Source organism: Esox lucius, chromosome 24 (assembly GCF_011004845.1).
Source record: "Esox lucius isolate fEsoLuc1 chromosome 24, fEsoLuc1.pri, whole genome shotgun sequence".
In the NCBI taxonomy this organism is placed as follows: Eukaryota; Metazoa; Chordata; class Actinopteri; order Esociformes; family Esocidae; genus Esox; species Esox lucius.
Window position 1 is genome coordinate 23,987,320 of NC_047592.1, and position 21,715 is coordinate 24,009,034.

At 40.9% G+C, this 21,715-nt stretch overlaps 1 protein-coding gene across 1 annotated transcript; it reads right to left on the reverse strand.

Moving 5' to 3' along the window:
• Position 1: 1 nt before the first annotated feature.
• On the reverse strand, positions 2-16,896 carry alox12 (arachidonate 12-lipoxygenase). Its single transcript, XM_010899825.5, has 15 exons — positions 16,531-16,896; positions 10,478-10,624; positions 10,185-10,386; positions 9,693-9,771; positions 8,638-8,760; positions 8,305-8,411; positions 7,581-7,753; positions 7,125-7,268; positions 6,735-6,938; positions 6,378-6,464; positions 6,001-6,170; positions 5,550-5,671; positions 4,554-4,654; positions 3,044-3,214; positions 2-2,756 (listed from the first exon to the last, which is right to left on the reverse strand). Exons 2-15 carry the CDS (start codon positions 10,622-10,624, stop codon positions 2,577-2,579), a joined length of 2,010 nt encoding a protein of 669 aa, XP_010898127.2. The 5' UTR covers positions 16,531-16,896; the 3' UTR covers positions 2-2,576.
• Between the last annotated feature and the right edge of the window lie 4,819 nt (positions 16,897-21,715).

The following is a 21,715-nucleotide window of genomic DNA, read 5'->3' on the forward strand; positions in this document are numbered from 1 at the left end:
GTGATTTTTCTCTTTAATTGAAATCATTTTACTTGAATATCATTCATCTGATTTAGCCAGTAGTACTCGGATCACAATCTTTCAAAACCATCTAACAAGCACAAATGTTATATTTTATTTCTAGAGGAAAAACATTATATATATTATAATATTAAAAGTCACATTATTATAAATAGTGCAGTCATTTATCATAGTATTCATCTTTGTTAGACTCCATTCTGGCTACACAAAAGCACTTTATTAGAATTTACCCAACCCATTGAGATCAAAGCAGAGGAAGCCAGGTAGGTTATTACCATGCACAGCACATTCAGTAAATGGTTAGGGTTACGGTAATCTTCTGGACAGACGACGTCAACATAAGTCTGACCACTGCAAGCATTCATTCAATCCTGCCACTGCAATGTTTACCCAAAATTCATATTTACAGTTTTCCTCCTGTGCCTACATTTCTTCTGAAAAGTGAAAGCACACCTGTGTGAGGGGTCACCCTGGTAGGAATGTAGGTTCTTATTCAGCACCCAAGACCAATTTAGGTTAATTGGGCCGATGTGTGAATAAAAATTACTGTTTAAATATGGAGATCACAGCAGTCTTATAATTCTGACCGATTTTTGTTAATTTTGGCAATGTTTACTGGAGAACCATCGTTACAGTTTTTTAAAATCACTTTGGCACTAATTTCAGAACCTTGACGTAATTTTTCAAAACTCTAGACACAAAACTCAATCAAAAATCAAAATGCACATTTTTCAAAACTAACACTTTTTTCAATTGTTTGGATACAATACACAAAACTAAGATTATTTGTTCATTTAACAAAAATCACCTGTTCAATATGACAACTTAACATGAAAGTACGACTATTTCAAAAGGCAATTCACACATTATATTTCAGATGAGTGTCTGTTCATTTCATTACAATGATCCAACTATCAATTGATACAACTGCTCAAAATGAAAACTGTTGCATTACTTTTAAAAACAGACAAACAATATTCCATGTTTAGATCCACAATGAAGACGTTTAACAATGTGGAATCCATAGGTTCGCTGACTATTGCACGCATGCTGAAAAGGCACCAGGTCTTTAAAACAACTTTACTGTGTGCCTTTTGAAAGAAATGCAGACAGAGTGAAGCAAATGAGGACTGAGTATGTTCAGTTTCAAGATGGCTGTTGTAATCAAATTCCCTAAAAATTCTGCATTGTACAGTAATCAGTAAATCTCTTTCCAAAATGTATTTTTGGAGGGTGATGGGGCTGGATGCTGATTAATATATTTGGATGAGGCAGGCTTTAACCTGGCCAAGACAAGGAGGAGAGATTGAAATGTCATTGGCCAGCGGGCAACCGAGCAAGTCCCTGGACAACATGGGGCCAACATTACCATGTGTGCGGCTATATCAGAAGACGGTGTGGTGGGACGCAGACCTCGTATTGGATCATATAATGCAGCTCTCCTTGTAACCTTCCTTGATGAGCTCGATCAGGTCTGTAGAGCTGATGGCGTGACCTGTGTCATTGTGTGGGACTATGTCAGGTTCCACCATGCTCATATGGTGCAAGCATGGTTTCAGGCCCATGCACAATTTACCACCCTGTATTTACCCCCATACTCTCCTATCCTTAACCCGATTGAGGATTTTTTCTCCACATGGAGATGGAAGGTTTATGATAGGTGCCCTCATGAACAAGTCACTCTTCTCCAGGCCATGGATGACACATGCAATGATATCACGGCAGACCAGTGTCAGGCTTAGAATCGCCATGCCCGAAGGTTTTTAACAAGATGTTTGGCTAATGAAATTGTGATGTAGATGAGAACCTGTGGCCAAATCCACAGGACAGAGTTGATGAAAATGTAGAAGTACAGTAATCACTGCTATGTTTTGCTTTTTACAGTACAAGCAAGGAAGTTGAGGAACACAGCATTTGATGTTTTACAGTACTTTCTTTTCTATTTCATAGCTAAATATTTTGCTTTGATTCAAATTAACCTTTGTTGTGATTGTACTGTATTGTTTTTCATCAATATATTTCAGATTTTGTTCAATGATTCCACTGTGTCTTTAGTATTCTCTATACTACTGCAGTAATATTACAGGGATGTATTTACATCTAGTACCATAATGAAACATGTATCACCTATTTTGTACTACAATATTTATTAATTGTACGAACAATGACACAGTGAAACTATCGGTTGCTTGTGTTTGGGTGATCTAAATTAACGTTTCAATGGTATTTCACAATGCATTTGTTTTCTTTAAAGATATGAATGCATAATGCAATGTTTTGAACATTAGACAGCCTGTGTTACAAGTGATGACCGTTTTGAGTTTTGTGTCTAGAGTTTTGAAAAATGACATCAAGGTTCTGAAATTAGTACCAAAGTGATTGTAAAAAACTGTAACAGGCTTTTCTCAGCAAGAGGTGGGCCTCAGTAGAAAGGTCACGATGAGCATCCAACATTGAGGTCTATTATCTATAGCTGGGCCATGCAGGAGAGAGAGGTAGGGCGTGTGGGATGCATACATGGCCTTGAGGATCTGTACTAAAGTTCTGTTATTCATTTATATAGTGATGCTGTTCTCAATGCGGCTGGGGAGCAGGAAGAGGTAGGGCAGCTCCAGACCTTCGTTTTGCTTCAGGATGTGATCCTCTATCTCCTTCAGCTCTTGTCTGAAACTGTCAATCACCTTCTGGGCCTTAGCCTCTGTGAAGTACTCCTCTGGATACTGACCCAAAGGGACCTGGTGGAGCAGGGATTCAGGGAAAGGAGAGGGAGGGATGAAGAGAAAAGGTGTCAAGGGTGGTGGGAGAGGGTTGTTTTCAACTTGGCGCAAACAGGAGAAGCCATTTAGAAACTGAAAGAAAGTGTTTGGGGGTACTAGCATGGTTTTCAAAAAAGTCAGTAGCTACTCCCAAATTGGATGATGTTCATTAATCAGCACTGTTGTTAACGGTTTCCTGGAGGCTTTTCTAACCAAATTTCAGTGCATTGACTGGAGGTCTGTGGGATCAGGGAATGCAAACTCACTGCGTCAGGTTGGGGCCGTCCCAGGTGCCAAGTGATCGCCATCTCCAAACAGGTTTGGCTGACATCAGGGAGGGTGTCCATGATCATCTCCATGGTAACGGCATCTTTGTCGGTCGGGGGTGGGTGTCGCATGGTACACGGGGTGTTGGGTACCCAAGCACACCAGTCGAACTGTTAGAGATGCATAGAAATAGTCTGGGTACTACAAAGTGTTTGTTACGGTTAGGTAACGCCAATGGTTATGATTAGGTAACGATTTTCATGTTAGGGTTAAGGTTAGGAGTAAAGTTAGACCAAAAAAAGGTTATGGTTTGGTAATGCTCCTGTTTGGTAAAGGTAATGAAGAACACTTCTGCCCTTAGTGGCTGGACTAAACATACTGGAGCGTGGTATGATAATGAAGGGCATTTGCATATCCATTAGGTGCAGATGTTGGTTTTAGTGAATGTGTATGTCCAACCATGTGGCAATACAATATGACCAAAAGACACCAGACCATCACACTTATGAGCTTGTTAGATATCAAACTGTGGGCATTAATATCAAAGATGAACATTCACTGGAACAAAGGGGCCTAGCCCAAACTATGTTACACAGCCCCAGACCAATATCCCTCCTCACCAAACTTTACAGTAGGCCCTAAGCATTCCAGTAGGTAGCGTTCTTCTGGCATCCGTCACACCCAGATTCAGCCATCACACTGCCAGATAGTGAAGTGTGAATCATCACTTCAGAGAACATGCTTCTACTGCTCCAGAGTCCAGTGGCTGTGTGCCTTATACCATTCCAGCCAACGCTTGGCATTGGGCATGTTGATGTGAGGGTTGTGTACAACATGCAGCTGCTCTGCCATTTTGTGAAGCTCCTGACGCACAGTTCTTTACTAATGTTGCTTCCAGAGGCAGTTTGGACCTCTGTGGTAAGTAAAGCAACAGATGATAGATTATTTTTACGGTTGGCCCTGCTCTGGGAGTTTGTGTGGTCTACCACTTAGTGACTGGACTTTTGTTGCTCCTAGATGCTTCCACTTCACAATTGTAGCACTTACAGTTAACCCTGGCAGATCTAGTAGGGCAGAAATGTAAACTGACTTGTGGCATTCAATGACAGTGCCATGAATAAAGTCAGAACTCTCAGTACTAGTAGGATGGGTGTCCACATACTTTAGGTCATATAGTGTATATTTCTGCATGGTATACATGCGGCATGGCATGTGATACTGGGGTGCTCTTACAGCAGTATATTGCTAAAGAAAAGCTACAGGAAAGTTCTAGTATGATTACGGTATGTCGTTTTTTATTGACTCCATGAGACCTGAAATCTGACAGTCTTGAGTGAAATCAGAAATAACAACAGGAGTCTGCAGAAGTGTGAGTCAAGACGGAAGTCCATTTTCAAGCGACATAAGTGCGATTCAAAGGTTTTAAATATAATAGATGATAGTGAATTCTTAGTCGTCACACATAATTATAAGAAAACCAACATAAGCGCGTGTACGGCTATGTAGTACCTGTCCATTGTTGGTAGCTGCATGTTGGGCCGTGCTGGTGAAGATGACGACACTCAGTAGTGTGATCAGCTCTTCTCTGGTTTTCAGTTTGTTGGACAAACCTGAGAGAAACGGAAAACATGAAACAGTTACCATTAACTAGTACTACAACTTATGCATATTATGCCAATCATTTAGCACTGGTATCGTTCTTTGAAACATTTAAACACATACTAATGAAATGATTGGGACCTGGTGTGAATGATAGAAGACATGTGACAGGAAAAAAGTGCGGGATGTGTTTGTGAGTGACGGGAACAGGAGATTCACCGAACGGTGGCGCTGAACCTCACCGTACCGTGACAATGGCACACTTTTTGTAGACGCTATTGAATATAAAAAATTTGCACAAATATTTCGAAACAATTAAAAATGTAGATTGTAGCCCATTCTCCCCCGAGTCCGAATATAACACTTTTGTTGTCATGGCACACTTTTTGTAGATGCTATTGCATTTTGAAGGGTAAACTAAAAAATTTGCTAAACATTTTGAAAAAATAAAAGCAGTAGATTAAAGCCCATCCCCCCACGTGTCCGAATATAAAAATTGATGTTGTCATGGCACACTTTTTGTAGACACTATTGAATTTTAATATCATTATAAAAAATTATATTTTGGAAAAACAAAAAAAATATACAAAATCTTTGATGGATACATTGAAAAGTGTGGATTGTAGTTCACCTTCACCTGATCAAGAACCCATACTTTTTATTGTCCTACATTAGTTGCTTTTGATGGGTGAATATGAATGTCCACTATAAAACTAACTTTACCTCGCTCATGTGCATGTAGGTATCGTGCAAGTTGTAGACAAATTCTAATCTGGTGTGAGCAAGAGACAAATTTGAACTTAATGTTTAGAGAAAAATAATTCTCACACGAGAAATTAGCCAAAACAATTGAGAAAAACTGTTATGAATCCCATTTAATTGGAAGAAGCTGGAAGGTGAACTGACCAAACTTCGGGATGTCAACGAAGCCCTCATCAACCACGTCCTTAATCCAAAGCTGCAGCTCAGAGTCCTCCGCCACGTCCCGGTCCAGAGGGTAGTACAGGAGTATCATCCCTTTAACAAAACTGGGGAGGGAGTGGAACGCATTCATGTGACAAGTTCTCCCATCACAAACCTAGCACAACCAGTTATCCCTACATATTTTGGATATCTGGCACAGGATTCAAATGAATAATTTGTCTATTTTTTTCTATTTCTTGGACAAAATCTAGATGTATTTTTTTAATGGGTACGACAGAAATTTGAAATGAAAACTTTATTTGTGCTTCATTGAGTTCTTCTTGTTTAAATCGATCAACTTAGAACCAAAGACAATGTTCCTAACCAGAGCCAGTGTTCCTAACCAGAGCCAGTGTTCAGTTGCAACGCGTGGACATGGTGTTGGTGTTTCTACCTGTGAATGGCGTCCCACAGCAGCAGGCAGTGATCCCTGTAGAAGTAGTTTTTCATGCTGGTGGTTCCACGCAGATGGAAGTCTAATTTGGGGTTGAGCGATTTGTATGTCAGGAGCTTGTACTCCTTCTGAGACAGGATCAGCAGGCCATCCCCTCCCGTAGACACCACCTACGAGGGGGGAAAGAGCTCTTCATCATGTATTCATTGCCATCATCATATTTGTATTTATTCTGCGTTGTGCACATATGCACACCTGTAATCCAAGTGCGTTGTTGGGTTTTCATTTACCCACGATAAACGTCAATCCATTGCACACACATGGTTTCCAGATACAAGTCACAGCCTTAAGGAGGATAATTAGTATTGTGGGCGTACCCTCTTGAAGATACCATCAGGAGAGACGAGCTGACTGCGCCCCCTGCAGTTGATCTCCAGAGTGTAGCGCAGGTGAGGAGCCAGGAGCTGCAATAGAGACGGAGAAAGGTGTGACAGTGGCACATGCACACACCTAACCCCTAATCCCTGAACCCAACACTAGCTGCAATTATAAATATGACCCTAAACCGAACCCCTTACACAGAAATAGCCTTTTTCCAATTGTGGACCAACTAACAAACCTTGTTGGGACAGAATTGTCAGTGTTACCATCTTTGTGGGGACTACTTGTATTCATGTATAGTAAAACCAGAATCATGCAAACACACACACATAAATGCCACACACACACCCTACCTTATATATGGGGTGTACAGCTGGCAGCTGACGCTTTGTGGCCACACAGAAAACCTCTACAAACAGGTGAGTTCTCAACAGGTGGGACAGCAGCTGGAACACCTGGAACTCAGAGTTACGCACCCAGATCTTGGCCAATAGCCAGGCTAGGGGCGGGTCTTTGGGCAAGAAGATGGGTGTGTCCAAGCCAGGAGTCTGCGCTAGCTGGGTACAGAGGTAGAATAGCAAGAGATTAAGGACATACACTAAGGTGTATTTCCTATCATTGCTTTATATTGGTGTCCCAGCTAGTTATTTTAAGATGACATAACATACTGTTTTTCACTATGGATAAAAGTGCCTGATAAATTACAAATATGGCTAAGAGATTTGGATCAGTTTGTGTCCTACCTGTATGGCGATAGGTATGATACCCTGGTCTGGGTGTTCATACAGCAGACAGATGGGGGACGAGATGTACTGGGGCTTTCCTCTGATCACATTTGGAGGAACTCCATCCATGACAGAATAGTCCACTAGGTATATGTTTCCATCCTGATGAGAAAGGGAGTGGGGAGATCATCTGTGGAGGCACTTCAGGTTTAAGGTCAGATTCAACCTATGGTTAAAACAAGGCTTAATTTGAGATTTGAGGCCTAGTTAGGGGTTTAACCAGGATGTTGAAGTTAGGGTTGAGGTTAGGAGGGAATATGAATGTTGACATTAAACTGGGGTTGTGGTAGTGTCTAATCTATTCCGGTCATGCCAGTCTTTCCCCAAGGGATCCTGGTCCAATGTAGTGTATTATAAGTGGAGTAGGAATCTGAACAAATGAAGGGCACAACCAGAAAAGAGGAGGGACCCTACCTTGAGTTCCTTCTCTAGGGTGGTTCTTGGGGCCAAAGAGCCCTGCACCATGTCTCCGGACACAGGGAAGTTTTTCGGAAGTTTCTTGCAGCGCTGGATCATGCGGGGATTTGAACCGTTCAGACACTGGTAGCCAAAGAACCAGTCCTCCTTCCAATGCTCCATACAGTACTCTGAATCCATAGGGAGAATCAATCAACCACGGGATGAATATATTGTGTGAATCTATCAATAATCAGTTAAAGAGTAACATAATTGTACTAATGAAATTAAGGTAGGACTTCATCTTTTTAAGCTTTATAATACATTTATAAACAGTAATGTAATTATTATTAAGACTGTTAATATACAGTAGGTCCTTATAAACCAATTATTAACATTAAAAATGCCATTGCTGTTATTATAATTGTTACATTAATAGTAATTAATATATTTGCTCTGATAATGAAGATACACGTTGGTAATATTAGAATATTAGTCATTGGCCATATGCATTGAAGGACAAATCTTTGTTAATGACTGAAAATACTACATTCTGAATGAGTCACACATTGTTGCAAGTTTTTTTAAACTCACTTCCCTAATGTCTAAGGCTGTGAAATGGGAAGAGGCCGCTATAGAAAGTGTTGGTCCATTCCAAAGAGCCAATGCAACTTCAGCACAGTGACGGGTTGTACTGAGTCTACATTTAGAGCAACCTGGTTAATGTGACACTGCACTCTACCTGCTATGGGGCTTTTGAGCTTCCAGAAGCATCGTTTGAAGTCATCCAGATCGCACCATGACCTTCCAAACCTGATGGCCAGCTTCTTCAGAGACAGCTCTATCAGACTGAGGGGAGAGAGAGTCGTCCAACACCCTGAGCATAGTTTCTTAAAAATGAGGAAGTTCTTTTTGGACAAGGTCATTTTTTTAATGTAGGGTGGGAATATGACATTTTGGGATTGTCTGTGTGAAAAGGCACAACGTCTTTGTGAAATAATAATCACACAGAAAGGGAGTGTTTGGGCTTTTGCGCGCACGTACACATGTGGGTGTGCGTTTGTGTGTGACTCACGCATAGTGTAAGGATCTCTCAAAGTCACTCCTCTTCTCATTGTCGAAGCGTACATCCTGATGCAAGTCTGCCTCAGTCTTGGCGTCAATACACTTAGGAATGCCGGGAGCCCACACACACCACCTGGACCAACACACAGGGCATCGGGCCAGAGATGTCCTTGGTCATTAGAGGTTCAGAGCTATTTAAACAGTTTTGTTTACCGGCTCAAATAAAGCTTCTCTTTAGTGTTATCATCCTGCAGGACGCTCTGAACACAACTGACTTTCACCTTTTATTTCTGGCTGTTTTCACCAACTATGAATGACAGCACTTTCAGAGTTTTGTTTGCATGAAATGGCGTGATAAAACTATTGGGACAATACATCTCAAAGCAAATGTACGAGGTATAAGGTTAGAATTCAATCGCATTCAATAACTGCATTCAATTTGCGACCTATTGACATCACCAAATTCTTGCCATCATCTTTCGAGATGTTATTATTGAAGAGACCTGTGTATTCTTTCCACAGAAAATACCCATTTATTGCATTGATGCTTCCTTCGCAGAACCGGAGTTACATACAAAAACACTGAAATGTCTTATATTTAGCAGTTGCCATCTGGAGAGTGCTTTCCATATCAATCCTACAAATTTAACTGTAGCTTTTGAACAATACTATCAGCTGTAATGACCCCTACAATTAAAGATATGAGCTCTCCGTTGCCCTATAATGGAAACACGGTTTCCATAAGGCACGGTAAAAGGGAGTGTGGCTAAATTGAGATTGAAAGTAATGCATGTCTTTTTTTCTACACTTAATGATTTCTTGATGAACTTCCCTAACACTTTCCAATACCAGTGATGCATCTGAGTAACTACATACCATTGAGCTAAACCCTTCAGATTTCAACTTGGTTTACTTTGCTAGTACCTTGTACAAAGCATTTGAGAAACCCTGTCATAGAGGACTGTAGGAATGCAGCCCATTCTCTGGGTTATGGTAAAGGACTGTAACTGCAAGCGTTTTGGCATGCGTGTAGACATGGCGCAATATCTCCATGAAGAAACTAACCTGTATATTGTCTGTCTCTCCTGTAGTTCTGCTTTTCGGTGAGCCAGTAGCAGAGAAGTGTCATCACTTAGTTTTTTTGCTAATAAAGAGAGAGATAGAAGACGAGAGACAGTTCAGAGAATTACCAACCAATCCCCTCCTGTCATTTCAAAACAAACAATTTAGGAGACTCAAGTCTCAAAAGTCAAACATAAACAAATGCATAATTAGTCTAGCTTATTGCGTCTTTTGTATGAAACGGCACAGTTAAAAACACTGTGGATACTTAGGAATAAAAACACTTTTGTGGGGAAGATTTCAGAAATGAAAATAAAGACTGCAGTCACGTTGTCATCTAACCCCCTCTGAAACTGTCCTTTACCTTTTGTTTGACCAAATCTTGGACATAGATCTAGAATCAGCCTTGTCGTCCCAAAACCCAACCTTTATTGCTCATGGGAAAACACCAAACAGACTAGGGGTCATTATCGAGGGGTGACCGCTTTCTTTTACCTGTGCCTTCTCGAATCTCCACCTTGATATCTCCTATGAGCCAGCGGTAGCAGGGAAAGGTGAGAACTGCAGCGCCCCCAGGTGGCTCCACAATGACATAGCGACAGAACCAGTTGTCCTCCACCCAGTAACGCTGTTTCTCCAGCCGAACCAAGAGGAGAGGTCCCAGAGGGGCGGGACTACATACCTTATAGTCATCCACCTGGGGGGTGAGAGGCAGGGGACATTTCAGTGGTAACCTTGACTGAAATGTGCAGGTTAGGAGCCCAAAAGCACAGGACAGCACCACTCACCGCTCCTCTACAGAAGTCCAGTCCAGGGTTGTCTAGTAACGTTTTCTCACTCTCTCCGTTCTCTCCAACCAACGTTATGTATATGTAGTTATTCGTTCCAGAATATTCAGAGGTGCCGGTAGCAACAGTCACTTTGTACTCCTCCATCTAACGCAAAGACACGGAAAACAAGTATTGGAGATTTTGATATATACTTATGTAATCAATGTAATCAATTAATGTATCAATCACACTCATACAACTAATCAGTATGGTAATCTGTATAATCATCAATATACAATGTGTCCTACATAATCACCAATATGTGTCCTACAATGGAAGTAATCAGAGCACCACTGGATGTATTAGATTTGAGGGCCTGAGGGCCCTGTTACTTTATGGAGTTTTCAAGGCCTGCGCCACCAATATTTAACAATGATGGTTTGTTGGGTGACTTCCTGAATGATAAGTAATAACGGTGGCGGGTCAAAGAAGATCCGCCCAAAGAATTAGCATAGTGGGATGGCCAGGTAGTGTTATACAAGATGGTACTGTATAAAATTAAGTGTCTGAGGTTGGAAAGACAGTTGTTCTGCAGACCAACTCGGCTTTTTTGAATCTTCATTAAAGTCTATTTTGGATTCACAAGTTCCAAAGTCTTTGCATCTTTTTAGTCTGGAGATCTGAAGTTTCTTCCACGACACAAGCAGTGGAAATGTTGAATAAATGACTTTGTGGCCATCTGTGTATTTACCTATTGAGACCTGCTGTTGTTGCCTTCAGGCTGAGACTTGTGAAGGCTAATTCTACTACTACTGCAAAAAGAGTGATTCTTTACCAGGTCGGGAGAAAATGAGCACTAAAAAGATGCACTAAAACACACATGCATAGGGGTTGTAAATCAACACACAGCTCAGGTAAAGACTTGAGGAAGGTAAAGTCTCCCACGTGAAAGCATCTTGGGCATGTACGGACGTGTAACATCATGAGAAGGTACAACGCCTAGAAAAACACTGCCTTAAAGCTCATCAACCAGCATGGCATGAGGAAACAGGTCTTTACAACTCTCTAACTTCTAAAAAACACACTTGTAAAAAAGCACCACAAAATATATCTGAAAGACATTCAGAGCATATTTTAATTGTATTAATATTTTAAGTATTCCAGTCACATATTATAGGTATACTAAAGTAAAGAAATAAGTACATTTTAACACACTGAAGAATACTTTTTACTATTTAAAAATGACTTAGGAGTGCTTAAAACATACCATTTTAAAGGTAGTAAAGTACAGCATGAGTAAAATAAATACACTAACTTTAATGATTTTCTGGCCTACTATGGTTCTGCTTGTGGTGGACAACATTTAGGGAAAGAAAACACAATCTAGGCGACATACAAAGCACCCAGGACCACAGTGGACTCCATCAGCGTCAAATGGATGACATTTGGAAGCATCAAGACTTTTCATAGAGCTGGCATTTCAGCCAAAGTAAGCAACTGGGCAAGAACGGCCTTGCTCACAAAGCCACTCCTGAGTAAGAAGCATATGACATACCTGACACACTAAGTGTATGAGGAAAAAGATGCCTTTTAAAAAAACTTTTAGGTCACAATGCCAAGCATTAGGTTTGGCAAAAACAAGTCACTGCTCATCAATTACCTGGCTACTACTATCCTTGCTGTGAAGCATGGTGGTGGGAGCATCATGCTACGTGGATGCTTCTCAACAATCAGGAACTGGTTAACTTGTCAGAATTTAGGGATGGATGAACAGAGCAAAATACAGACTGGCTTTTGTCAAAAACCTGACCCATAGCACACAGGACTGTTTTGAATATTTGTCTTTCAGCACAAATACTAAAGCACACAGCCAAGACAATGCTGCAGTGGCTTGTGGAAGTGTGTGAATGTCCTTGAGGGAGCCAGCCCAAGCCCAGACTTTACCCCATTGAACATCTGAGGAGAGAAATGGAGATCACAGTTGACTGACTCCTCCAATCTGACTGAGCTTGAGAGGATCTACAAGGAAGAATGTGTGAAACTGCCGAAATCTAGGAGTGCAAAGCTGATAGACACATAGGCCTATGCAAGAAGACCTTAAGCTATATGATTGTTGCCAAAGTTGCTACTACAGAGAAGAAAGAAAAAATCATGATTGTCATTGATTTTGTCATTGTGGTGTTTCATTTGTAGACTAATGGAGAAAATAAATAGACTTCATTTATAATAATCTGTCATGCCATTTTAACTATTTGAAGTCGGTCAAGCCATGTCCATACCATATTAATATCACATTGACTTAGCTTCACCAAATGAAACCCTTTTCTCTACATAAAGTGCTACTGTACATTGGAGTTCTTTACATGTAATGTTAACAAATTCAGTCTGAATGAACATTTTGTATCTTTGAGTCTTGAAACTGGCAAGCAAACCTCAACATTCAGACATGCACTACTTTTAAATCCTCACATGCACCCTTAATGACTTCTCTAAGAGAATGATAACTGTTTATCTGTGAGGTATACAGCCAGAAGCCTTGCAACAACCTCAACTTCCAGACATGCACTACTTTTGAATCCTTGAAACGCAACATCAACATTCACTGCTCAAAGGTTGTAGCCCGGCATTCATAACCAAGTTGGGTTAGGGTCAGAAGTCTTCATCACTAGTTGGATGCATTCACATGCTTCAGACATGTAGAGAAGCGCAGATTGGCTTATGGCCAAGAAGCAGTGTCAAGCAAAAGCTAAACCAACAAGAGTATCAAAAAAACATAGCAATAGATGACATTTAGATTGCTCAAATCTAAATCGCCTGAGTTTTCTTACTCGTTTACCCCAGTTTGCGGTATGTGTCATGTTGGTCTTTTATCAGACACTCGTAACCAGAGCGACTACAGTAGCGTGCACATACATTCTCCTAGTGCCTCCCGCTGTGAGAAATCAAACCCACAACTACTGAGCGGCAATTGCCAAGCTCCGCCACAAACTGAGCTACACAGCACCACACGCTTAGGTGGCATTTGCAGAAGACTTACTAGTTAGTGAAGCGGTAGAGCCTGTTTTAAATCCCAAAATCCTTTGGGTTGTGCTAGGGTTAAAGGAGGTTCCGTTTAACGGAATGAAGAACTGTAAGAAGTGGAAATCACACTCACCATCCCACCTGTCAGAAGCAGTGAACATTTGCCTTGGGGAGAACTAAGAGTTTGGGTGTTTTGGTGTTTGCTTACTCCACCTGTGCACAGTGTTACACATATATTTAGGGTCACTCCAGCCTGTGTAGGCTTTCTTTAAAATTGTCAGGTGGCCTGGGATGTTCCAGCGGTCCAAACCATCGCCCCAGACCCACCACACTACACCACACCATGGGTTCCATCCTTGGACCACTGCCATTTCTGCACAATGTCTCCCCAGTCACTTGCACTTTTTCTCCCTCCATTAATAAAAACATAAAATTACTATAAAAAAAAAGAAATCTGAATTAGTATATACAGATGTGCTCAAAAGTTTGCATATCCTTGGAGAACTGGTAATATATGTATAATTTGTAAAGAAAACATGATTGAGAAGGCAAAACACATCTTATTTCTTATGGGATACATATTCAACTGTATGTCATAACAGAATGGCACAATTATAAAACAAAACCTGGCAGCAAATATATTTTTTTTTACTGACTCCTGTTCTGCAGGAGTCAAGTCTGCATACCCTTAGTTCTTAATAATGTGTATTGCCCCTTTAGCATCAATGACAGCATGCAGTCTTTTGTAATAGTTGTCTATGAGGCCCCGAATTCTTGCAGGTGGTATAGCTACTCATGTCTTATCAAAATGCCTCCAGGTCATGCAAAGTGTTTGGTCATTTTAAATTAACCGGATGTTTGAAATCTCACTGGAGTGGCTCGATGATATTAAGGTAAGGAGACTGTGATGGCCACTCCAGATCCTTCACCTTTTTCTGCTGTAACCACTGGAGGGTCAACTTGGCCTTGTGCTTAGAATCATTGTCATGCTGGAAAGTCCAAGTGCGTCCCATGCACAGCTTTCATGCAGACGAATGCAAATTGTCTGCCAGTATTTAATGATAACATGCTGCATTCATCTTACCATACATTTTCACAAGATTCCCTTTGCCTTCAGAGCTCACACACCCCCAAAACATCAGTGAGCCACTACCATGCTTCACAGTGGGGATGGTATTCATTTCACTATAGGCTTTTTTGACCCCTCTCCAAACATAACACTTATGGTTGTGACCATAAAGCTCTATTTTGGTTTTGTAACTCCAAATTACAATATGCCAGAAGCTGTGAGGCGTGTCAAGGTGATGTTGGGCATATTGTAAATCGTATATCTCCTGAGGTTACCTGTGGGTTTTCCTTTGTATCCTCAACAATTCTTCTGGCAGTTTCGGCTGAAATCTTTCTTGGTCTACCTGTCCTTGGCTTCGTATCAAGAGATCTCCAAATGTTCCATTTCTTATTAAGTGATTGAACAGTACTGACTGGCATTTGCAAGGCTTTGGATATGTTTTTATATTCTTTTCCATCTTTATAAAGTTCCATTACTTTGTTAAGCAGGTAATGGTACCTTTTGACAGTTCTTTTCTGCTCCCCATGGCTCAGTATCTAGACTGCTCAGTGCATCCACATGAGAGCAAACAAACTCATTGACTATTCATACACAGACACTAATTGCAATTTAAAAAGCCACAGGTGTGGGAAATTCAACTTTAATTGCCATTTTCACCTGTGTGTGTCACCTTGTATGTCTTTAACAAGGCCAAACATTCAAGGGTATGTAAACTTTTCATCAAGGCCATTTGGGTGATTTCTGTTATAATTATAATTTAAAAAGGAGACAAACAACTATGTTATAATAAATGGATTAATATGATCACTATTCTTAAAGAAAATTGTTTTTTGGCATGATCAGTCATATTTTCAAAATAAAAGCAAGAATTTCACAATTTCTGCCAGGGTATGCAAACTTATGAGCACAACTGTCTGAGATGTGTCTTAAACAGTTAGGTTAGTAAGAATTGTGTATTTACATTTTCCATCTAAAGGCCTAAGGCCTAAAAATCACAGAAGTTATTTTTGGCAAATGAAGACAATAACACCTTGTTTTGTTTGCGTGTTACTTAAATTCCATTATGACATTCTGAAAGGTAACCCAATCCATTAAGCCTTTGGAATTCACTGTGAGAATGGTGCCAGCTAGCAAGTGGAAAACCTGGACTAGTGGCTAGGGTCATACAAGATTGTGTTTAAGGTTCAAAAGGTTTCAGCTCGCCGGTGTTAACTGCTATTCCTTCAAATGAGTCCCTCAGACAAACGACTGTGGTAAAATTTATAAAATATTCAGAAACAAAGTCGGTTGACATTCCCAGCGTCAACTTGATTATAAGAAAGATAACAGCGTATCACATTACCTGTTCTAGAGACCACAACAGATTTCGTCACTGTTAACCACACTGTTATAGAAACAGACATTCTTTGGAAATGTTTATTAATTTTTTACACAGAAACTTTTAGAAAGCTATTGGCAAATAATGGCAAGTTCCCAATAATGGATGACTACAGTATATTCTGAAATCTGTCTACGCAAGATTGAAAACACACCATAAAGCCAAATTCTATCGCTTTATAATCTGATTCTGGACCATATTTCTGCACTGTATTTGTATAAATATTTCAACTGTGCCATAAAATGTAAGTTAAAATTACTTTTACAACAAAAACATGCAAATACAAATTTTTATTCTCCACAAACATATCCATAATTCACATTTACTAATGCTGCTGGATTGTTTCCTTTCTGTCGAAAACTGGCTGCCAGTACAGTAATTTACTGAAACAAAGTTCCAACATCATTCAAAATATTCTACAATTTCAAACCTTTCATTTCAGAGCTTTGGCATTCCCTTAGGTTAGTAATTCAAATAATTAAATAGTAATTTATTGCAGTATAAGTTATGCAATCAGTTGCAGACAAAATTGCATTCATATCCATTCAGAATAAGTTTTTAAATGGTTAATCAGATATTGAAAATGAAAAAGGGAGAACTTACCACACTGCTGTTATAGGAGAAGAAACAGAATGTCCACTTCTGGCTCCAGAAACTTTTCTCTACACCCCTCTCTCTCTCTCTCTCTCTCTCTCTCTCTCTCTCTCTCTCTCTCTCAGTCACACTTTTTCTGTGTCTAACTCTTTCCTCTACCCCTTCCTTCGCTCGTTGTGTGCTAATTTGTTTTCTCTGTACAGAGCAACCCTCTCTCTTCACTTCCTTCTCTTTCAAAGGTTACACAGAGGAAACTGTAAATAGGTTCAGTTATCCAACAACAGTTAGCTACATTTTGAAATAGAGTAATTTACACTCTCACTACCTGTCCACATTTTCATTGCTAATGACTTGGGCTCGCTTGCTCCCTCCCCCTCAGCCCCTTGCTCACTCTCGACCCCTCCCGTCTCTCATAATATCCTTCAGTCATGTCTACATGCTGTCCTCCCTCCTTTCTCTGTTCAGCAACAAGGAAGTAAACTGCATTAACCTCATTGAAACCCAACAGCAAGATAAAACTGATAAAAATACCGCCATACAAGGTTTCATGCAAAACCTAGTCTACAATATGTAAACCAACCAACAAATGCCTGTAATGAAGGTATACCCTTGAGTCAATGGTTTAACACTACATTCTCCTCAGACAACATTTATGAAGAATACTAACACTGAAGTTGACAGAAAAATAAGACCTTTAGTACAAATGAGATTGTCAAATGCATGCTTCTTGACGACTTTCTTTATAGCCTTAACACTTCAAAGAGATATGGTCTGAGCAAGCGTTAGATACTGTCCAAACGCATATTGTCCAACAGAGATGTCGAATAGACATAGGCAAGCTACCATCCCCTGAAACAGATTGAGTTATGTTCTGAATGATCATCTTTCTCTGAATGCTTTAAAGAATGCAGTTGTCTCCATTCAACAAGCCTTGGGACAGCTAGGCATTCTGTGCTCTGTACCCCAACTTATATGGTAGTCAACAATATGTGACATTCTTCTTCTGACCTAGATCCACCCAACCAGACTCAACAGAGAGTGAAAACAAGTCAGACACACCCAGAGTGGGCAGCACACTAATGTGAAAAGGTCAAATACACACGCTTGAAATGTTTTATGTACTTGGACACATGAATAACTGAGCTAAATTCCAACCACATTCACCAATGAATGGAACCAAATTTTTACACAAAAGATAGCAATAAAATAAACAGAAATGCAATTTCTTCATGTGGAAATAGGACATACAGCACTACATTCACCATCAACTACAATGGCAAAAATTTGAATCAGGTGCATCAAAACAGGTGCAAATTAATAGAACATAATTACAGAGTAACATGGGAGTGTCCAGTCTTCCATAAAGATTTAGAAAGTTGGTCTCGTTTGGTCTTACCCTATTCTGTTAGGTCCGAAAATAATTGGACACTGATGCAAGTTTTGTTATTTTGGCTGTTTACCAAAATATATTCAAGTTACAGTTAATAAATTAATATGGGCTGAATATGTATGCATATACAAGTGGAATGAATCAGTGTGCAATTAATGCAAATGCATTACATATGGCAATTCTAAATGTGCAGTGGAAAACTCTCAAAATTACAGAAAATGTACAGGTATTAAGTATAATGTATGTACAAGTGAGAAATAGTTGTAGCACTTTTCAATGGCATTCTGAATTTGCAATCGAGGCAAATCGAAGGAGTAGGGCAGCATGTGCAACTGAAATGCAGTGATAGCAGCAATGAGGTTCCCGAAATAGACACGTCTGTGACAATTGAAAATGCAAGTACAGTGGCAGTTCTAAATGTGCAGTGAGGGCAGGTTTAAGCAGCAATGTGAACTGAATGTGAACTGAAAAATCTTATCAGACTAGTCCAGAGGGCGGGCATAGTTAGTGATAGGAAGTCATTGAGTTCAACAAGGTTGCAGAAGATGGAAAGAAACTGTTCTTGAGCACGCTGCTGCGAGAACGGAGAGACCTGTACCATCTGCCTGACGGTAGAAGGGCAAACAGATTGTGGCATGAGTGTGAAGAGTCCCTGGTGATGCCTCGTGCCCTACGCAGACACCACTTGTGCTGGAAGTCTACGATGGCAGGAAGCTGGGCACCAGTGATGTGCTGGGCGGTTTTCACCACCTGTTGCAGGGCCTTCAGGTCGGCTATGGAACAACCACCAAACCACACTGTGGCTGTTGGTCAGAATGCTCTCGATTGTGTAGCGGTAGAAGTTCACAAGGATCTTGGACGACAGGCAGGCCTTCTTCAGCCTCAAAATATACAGGTGCTGCCACACCTTTTTGACCAGGGCTGAGGTATTGGGGGACCAGGAGAGGTCCTCGGAGATGTGGACACTCAGGAATTTGAAGCTCCACTTCAGTGCCATCGATGAGAACTGGGGCGTGACGGCAGCCTTCAGATGTAATCCACAATGAGCTCCTTGGTTTTCTTTGCATTGAGGGCCAGGTTGTTATCACCGCACAAAGCCGCCAGGCACTTGACCTCCTCCCTGTAGGCTGACTCATCATTCAATCAATAAAATGTATTTATAAAGCCCTTTCTACAACAGCAGTTGTCGGAAAGTGCTTTCACAGAAACACCTGGCCTTAAACCCCAAAGAGCAAACAACAGTAGTGTTGAATTTCAGTGGCTTGGAAAAACTCCCTAAGGCCAAATTTTAAGAAGAAACCTAGAGAGGACCCAGGCTCAGAGGGGTGACCAGTCCTTTTCTGGCTGTGCCGGGTGAGATATTAAGAGTCCAATAGGAATAATTAATAAATGCATGTGGGCTAAATCCAGAGTCTATTTAAATTTAGACTATGTCAGATGTATGACCAGATGGACAAGGACAGGGACAGCAACGGGCCCCCAAACCAGGTACTCCACAGGTGTGGACCAGGACCTCATGTCCTCCTAAAGGATAAAATGGGAGGAGACTGGGAAAATTCAGAAAATGCATTCCTCATATCAACAACAATTTATAGTGGAGAAGGAGAACTTAGCAGGAATGAGAACTGACCCAATTCCCCAGCACAATAGTATAGCAGCGTAGGACCTTAGAACTGAGACAGTCATTGCCACTGATCAAGCCTACCACAGTGGTGTCGTCTGCAAACTTGACGATGGTGTTGGACCTGTGTACAGGAATGCAATCATGGATGAGGAGGGAGATCAGCATGCAGCCTTGCGGAACACCAGTGTTCAGGATCAGGGTGGAGGAGGTGAAGTTGTCTAACCTGACAGACTGTGGTCTGTTCCTTAGGAAGTCCAAAGTCCAGTTGCAGAGAGATGGGCTGATCCCCAGGTCATGGTTGACCAGCCTAGAGGGGATGACTGTGTGGAATGCTGAGCTAAAGTCTATGAACAGCATTATCACATAGGTGTTAGTTTTGTCAAGGTAGGTCAAGTAAGAGTGTAAAGCTGTGGAGATGGCATCCTCTGTAGACCTGTTTGACCGGTAGGCAAACTAGTACGGATCCAGTGTTGGGGGAGGCAGGACTTGAGGTGGGCCAGAACTAGTCTTTCGAAGCACTTCATGATCGTGAGGGTGTGTGTGACAGGTTGAAAGTGTTTGGGTTACAAGTTAAAGGACTGAGTCCCCATGTTTGGATGAGAAAAGGAATGTGTTAAGAGAGGGATTTGGTGTTTGCCTAGGGGGCATCCTTGACCGGCACTAGTGGATTAGAGGGTTACTTGTAAATCAGTAAATCTGAATAATATCCCTTTAGTGTCTATCTGTTGTTTGTCCAGACATTCTGACTCATCCGGACCTGTATGTGTTAACACATTATGCAAAGATCAAAAGACCTAACCAAAACCCTCAGAAGAGAGACTCAATGCCAGTGAGTCTGGTTGGAGATAAAGCAATTCGAAGTACATCCTTCCACTGTCCCGACAGATCATCTCATAATGGAGAAAATTACTGACCACTGGAATTCTAGACAGCACAGGTCATCGCACCGAATTCAGCCCAAGACCTGCCTACCTGTCAGTGAGTCAGGTATGTGCACTGCTCAGATTGAGCCCTTACCTGGGCACTCTCCTGCTGGCCTAGTGGGCACATGGAAAAAGGCAGGGGCCATCTGTGCACAAACCGGCACAAAGGTTTTCATCCTCCTTGGACTGCATAAGGTCTAAATGGTTTCAGATGTTTGCCACCAATCAACACGCAAGTCCATAACATCAAAGTGAAACATAAAATTTGCAAATTGATCTAAACTAATTACAATAATGAAACAGAAAATAAATGCCCACATAAATATCACTCCCCTTTGCTATGAAAACCCTGAATAAGCTGTGGTGCAACCAAATACCTTCAGAAGTCACATAATTAGTTACCTGGAGTCCACCTGTGTGCAAGTAAGATTTTTCACATGATGAGGTTTGATTTCACATGATTTCAGTTTAAATCATGGCAGTTCAGAGCACAGCAAAACCTATTATTAAGAAATTGAGAGAGTATTGCACAATTTACTGCTTCACTATTGAATTCTACCGAAATGCTGTTGGGGAACATGAATAGGGCGGTGCAAGAAAGCCCTCAAACATGAAACAGCGGAAGCAGTACTGTGAAGAGTGGGCAGAAATTCCCCCCGGGTGATTCAAGAAACTGATTTCTTGTTGATTTTTGATTAACAAACTGTTGCCAAGTATAATTTTGCAGTGTCATTTCTTCAATAAGGTTGCCAAAGCAGTGAAGTATACATATCTGCATGTCCAGCCAGACTGGTGTCATCACAATTTATTATGAACAACGGCTCAACTCTTGGGCAATCCTGTTCCCACAGACCTCCTTCCAGCAAATAAGGAGAATTAATCACTGTCAAAACAGTACTAACAAGTGTCTGCCGATACTCTTAACAAACAGCACCAAGTTGGTTTGAGTAACAAGTGGCTTCACAGTCAGACTTGCCCTGTTTCTTTTCGTGAGGATTTGTGTTATGTTGGATAGACCAACACTACAACCACCATAGAACAACTGAATCCAAAAACAGCACCGATGAAACCTCTGCTCCATGAAATTCTGTATTTCAAATTAGAGCCACTTGCAACTCTAAACACATTTATTTTACCTTAGATAGTTACACCCTCAATTGCATTGCAAAAATGCACAATTTTATCCCTTCCCAAAAGGAAACATGCCCCAAAACATGTTCCAGAAACATCTATACAATACAAACTTTTGACAGTTGC

Coding starts and splice junctions, on each gene's coding strand:
- alox12 (XM_010899825.5), bottom strand. CDS start 10,624: ATGGAGGAGTACAAAGTGACTGTTGCTACCGGCACCTCTGAATATTCT. Junction 6,939..7,124: donor TCATACCTATCGCCATACAG/GTAGGACACAAA, acceptor CTCTGTACCCAG/CTAGCGCAGACTCCTGGCTT. Junction 4,655..5,549: donor CGTTGACATCCCGAAGTTTG/GTCAGTTCACCT, acceptor CGTTTCTCTCAG/GTTTGTCCAACAAACTGAAA.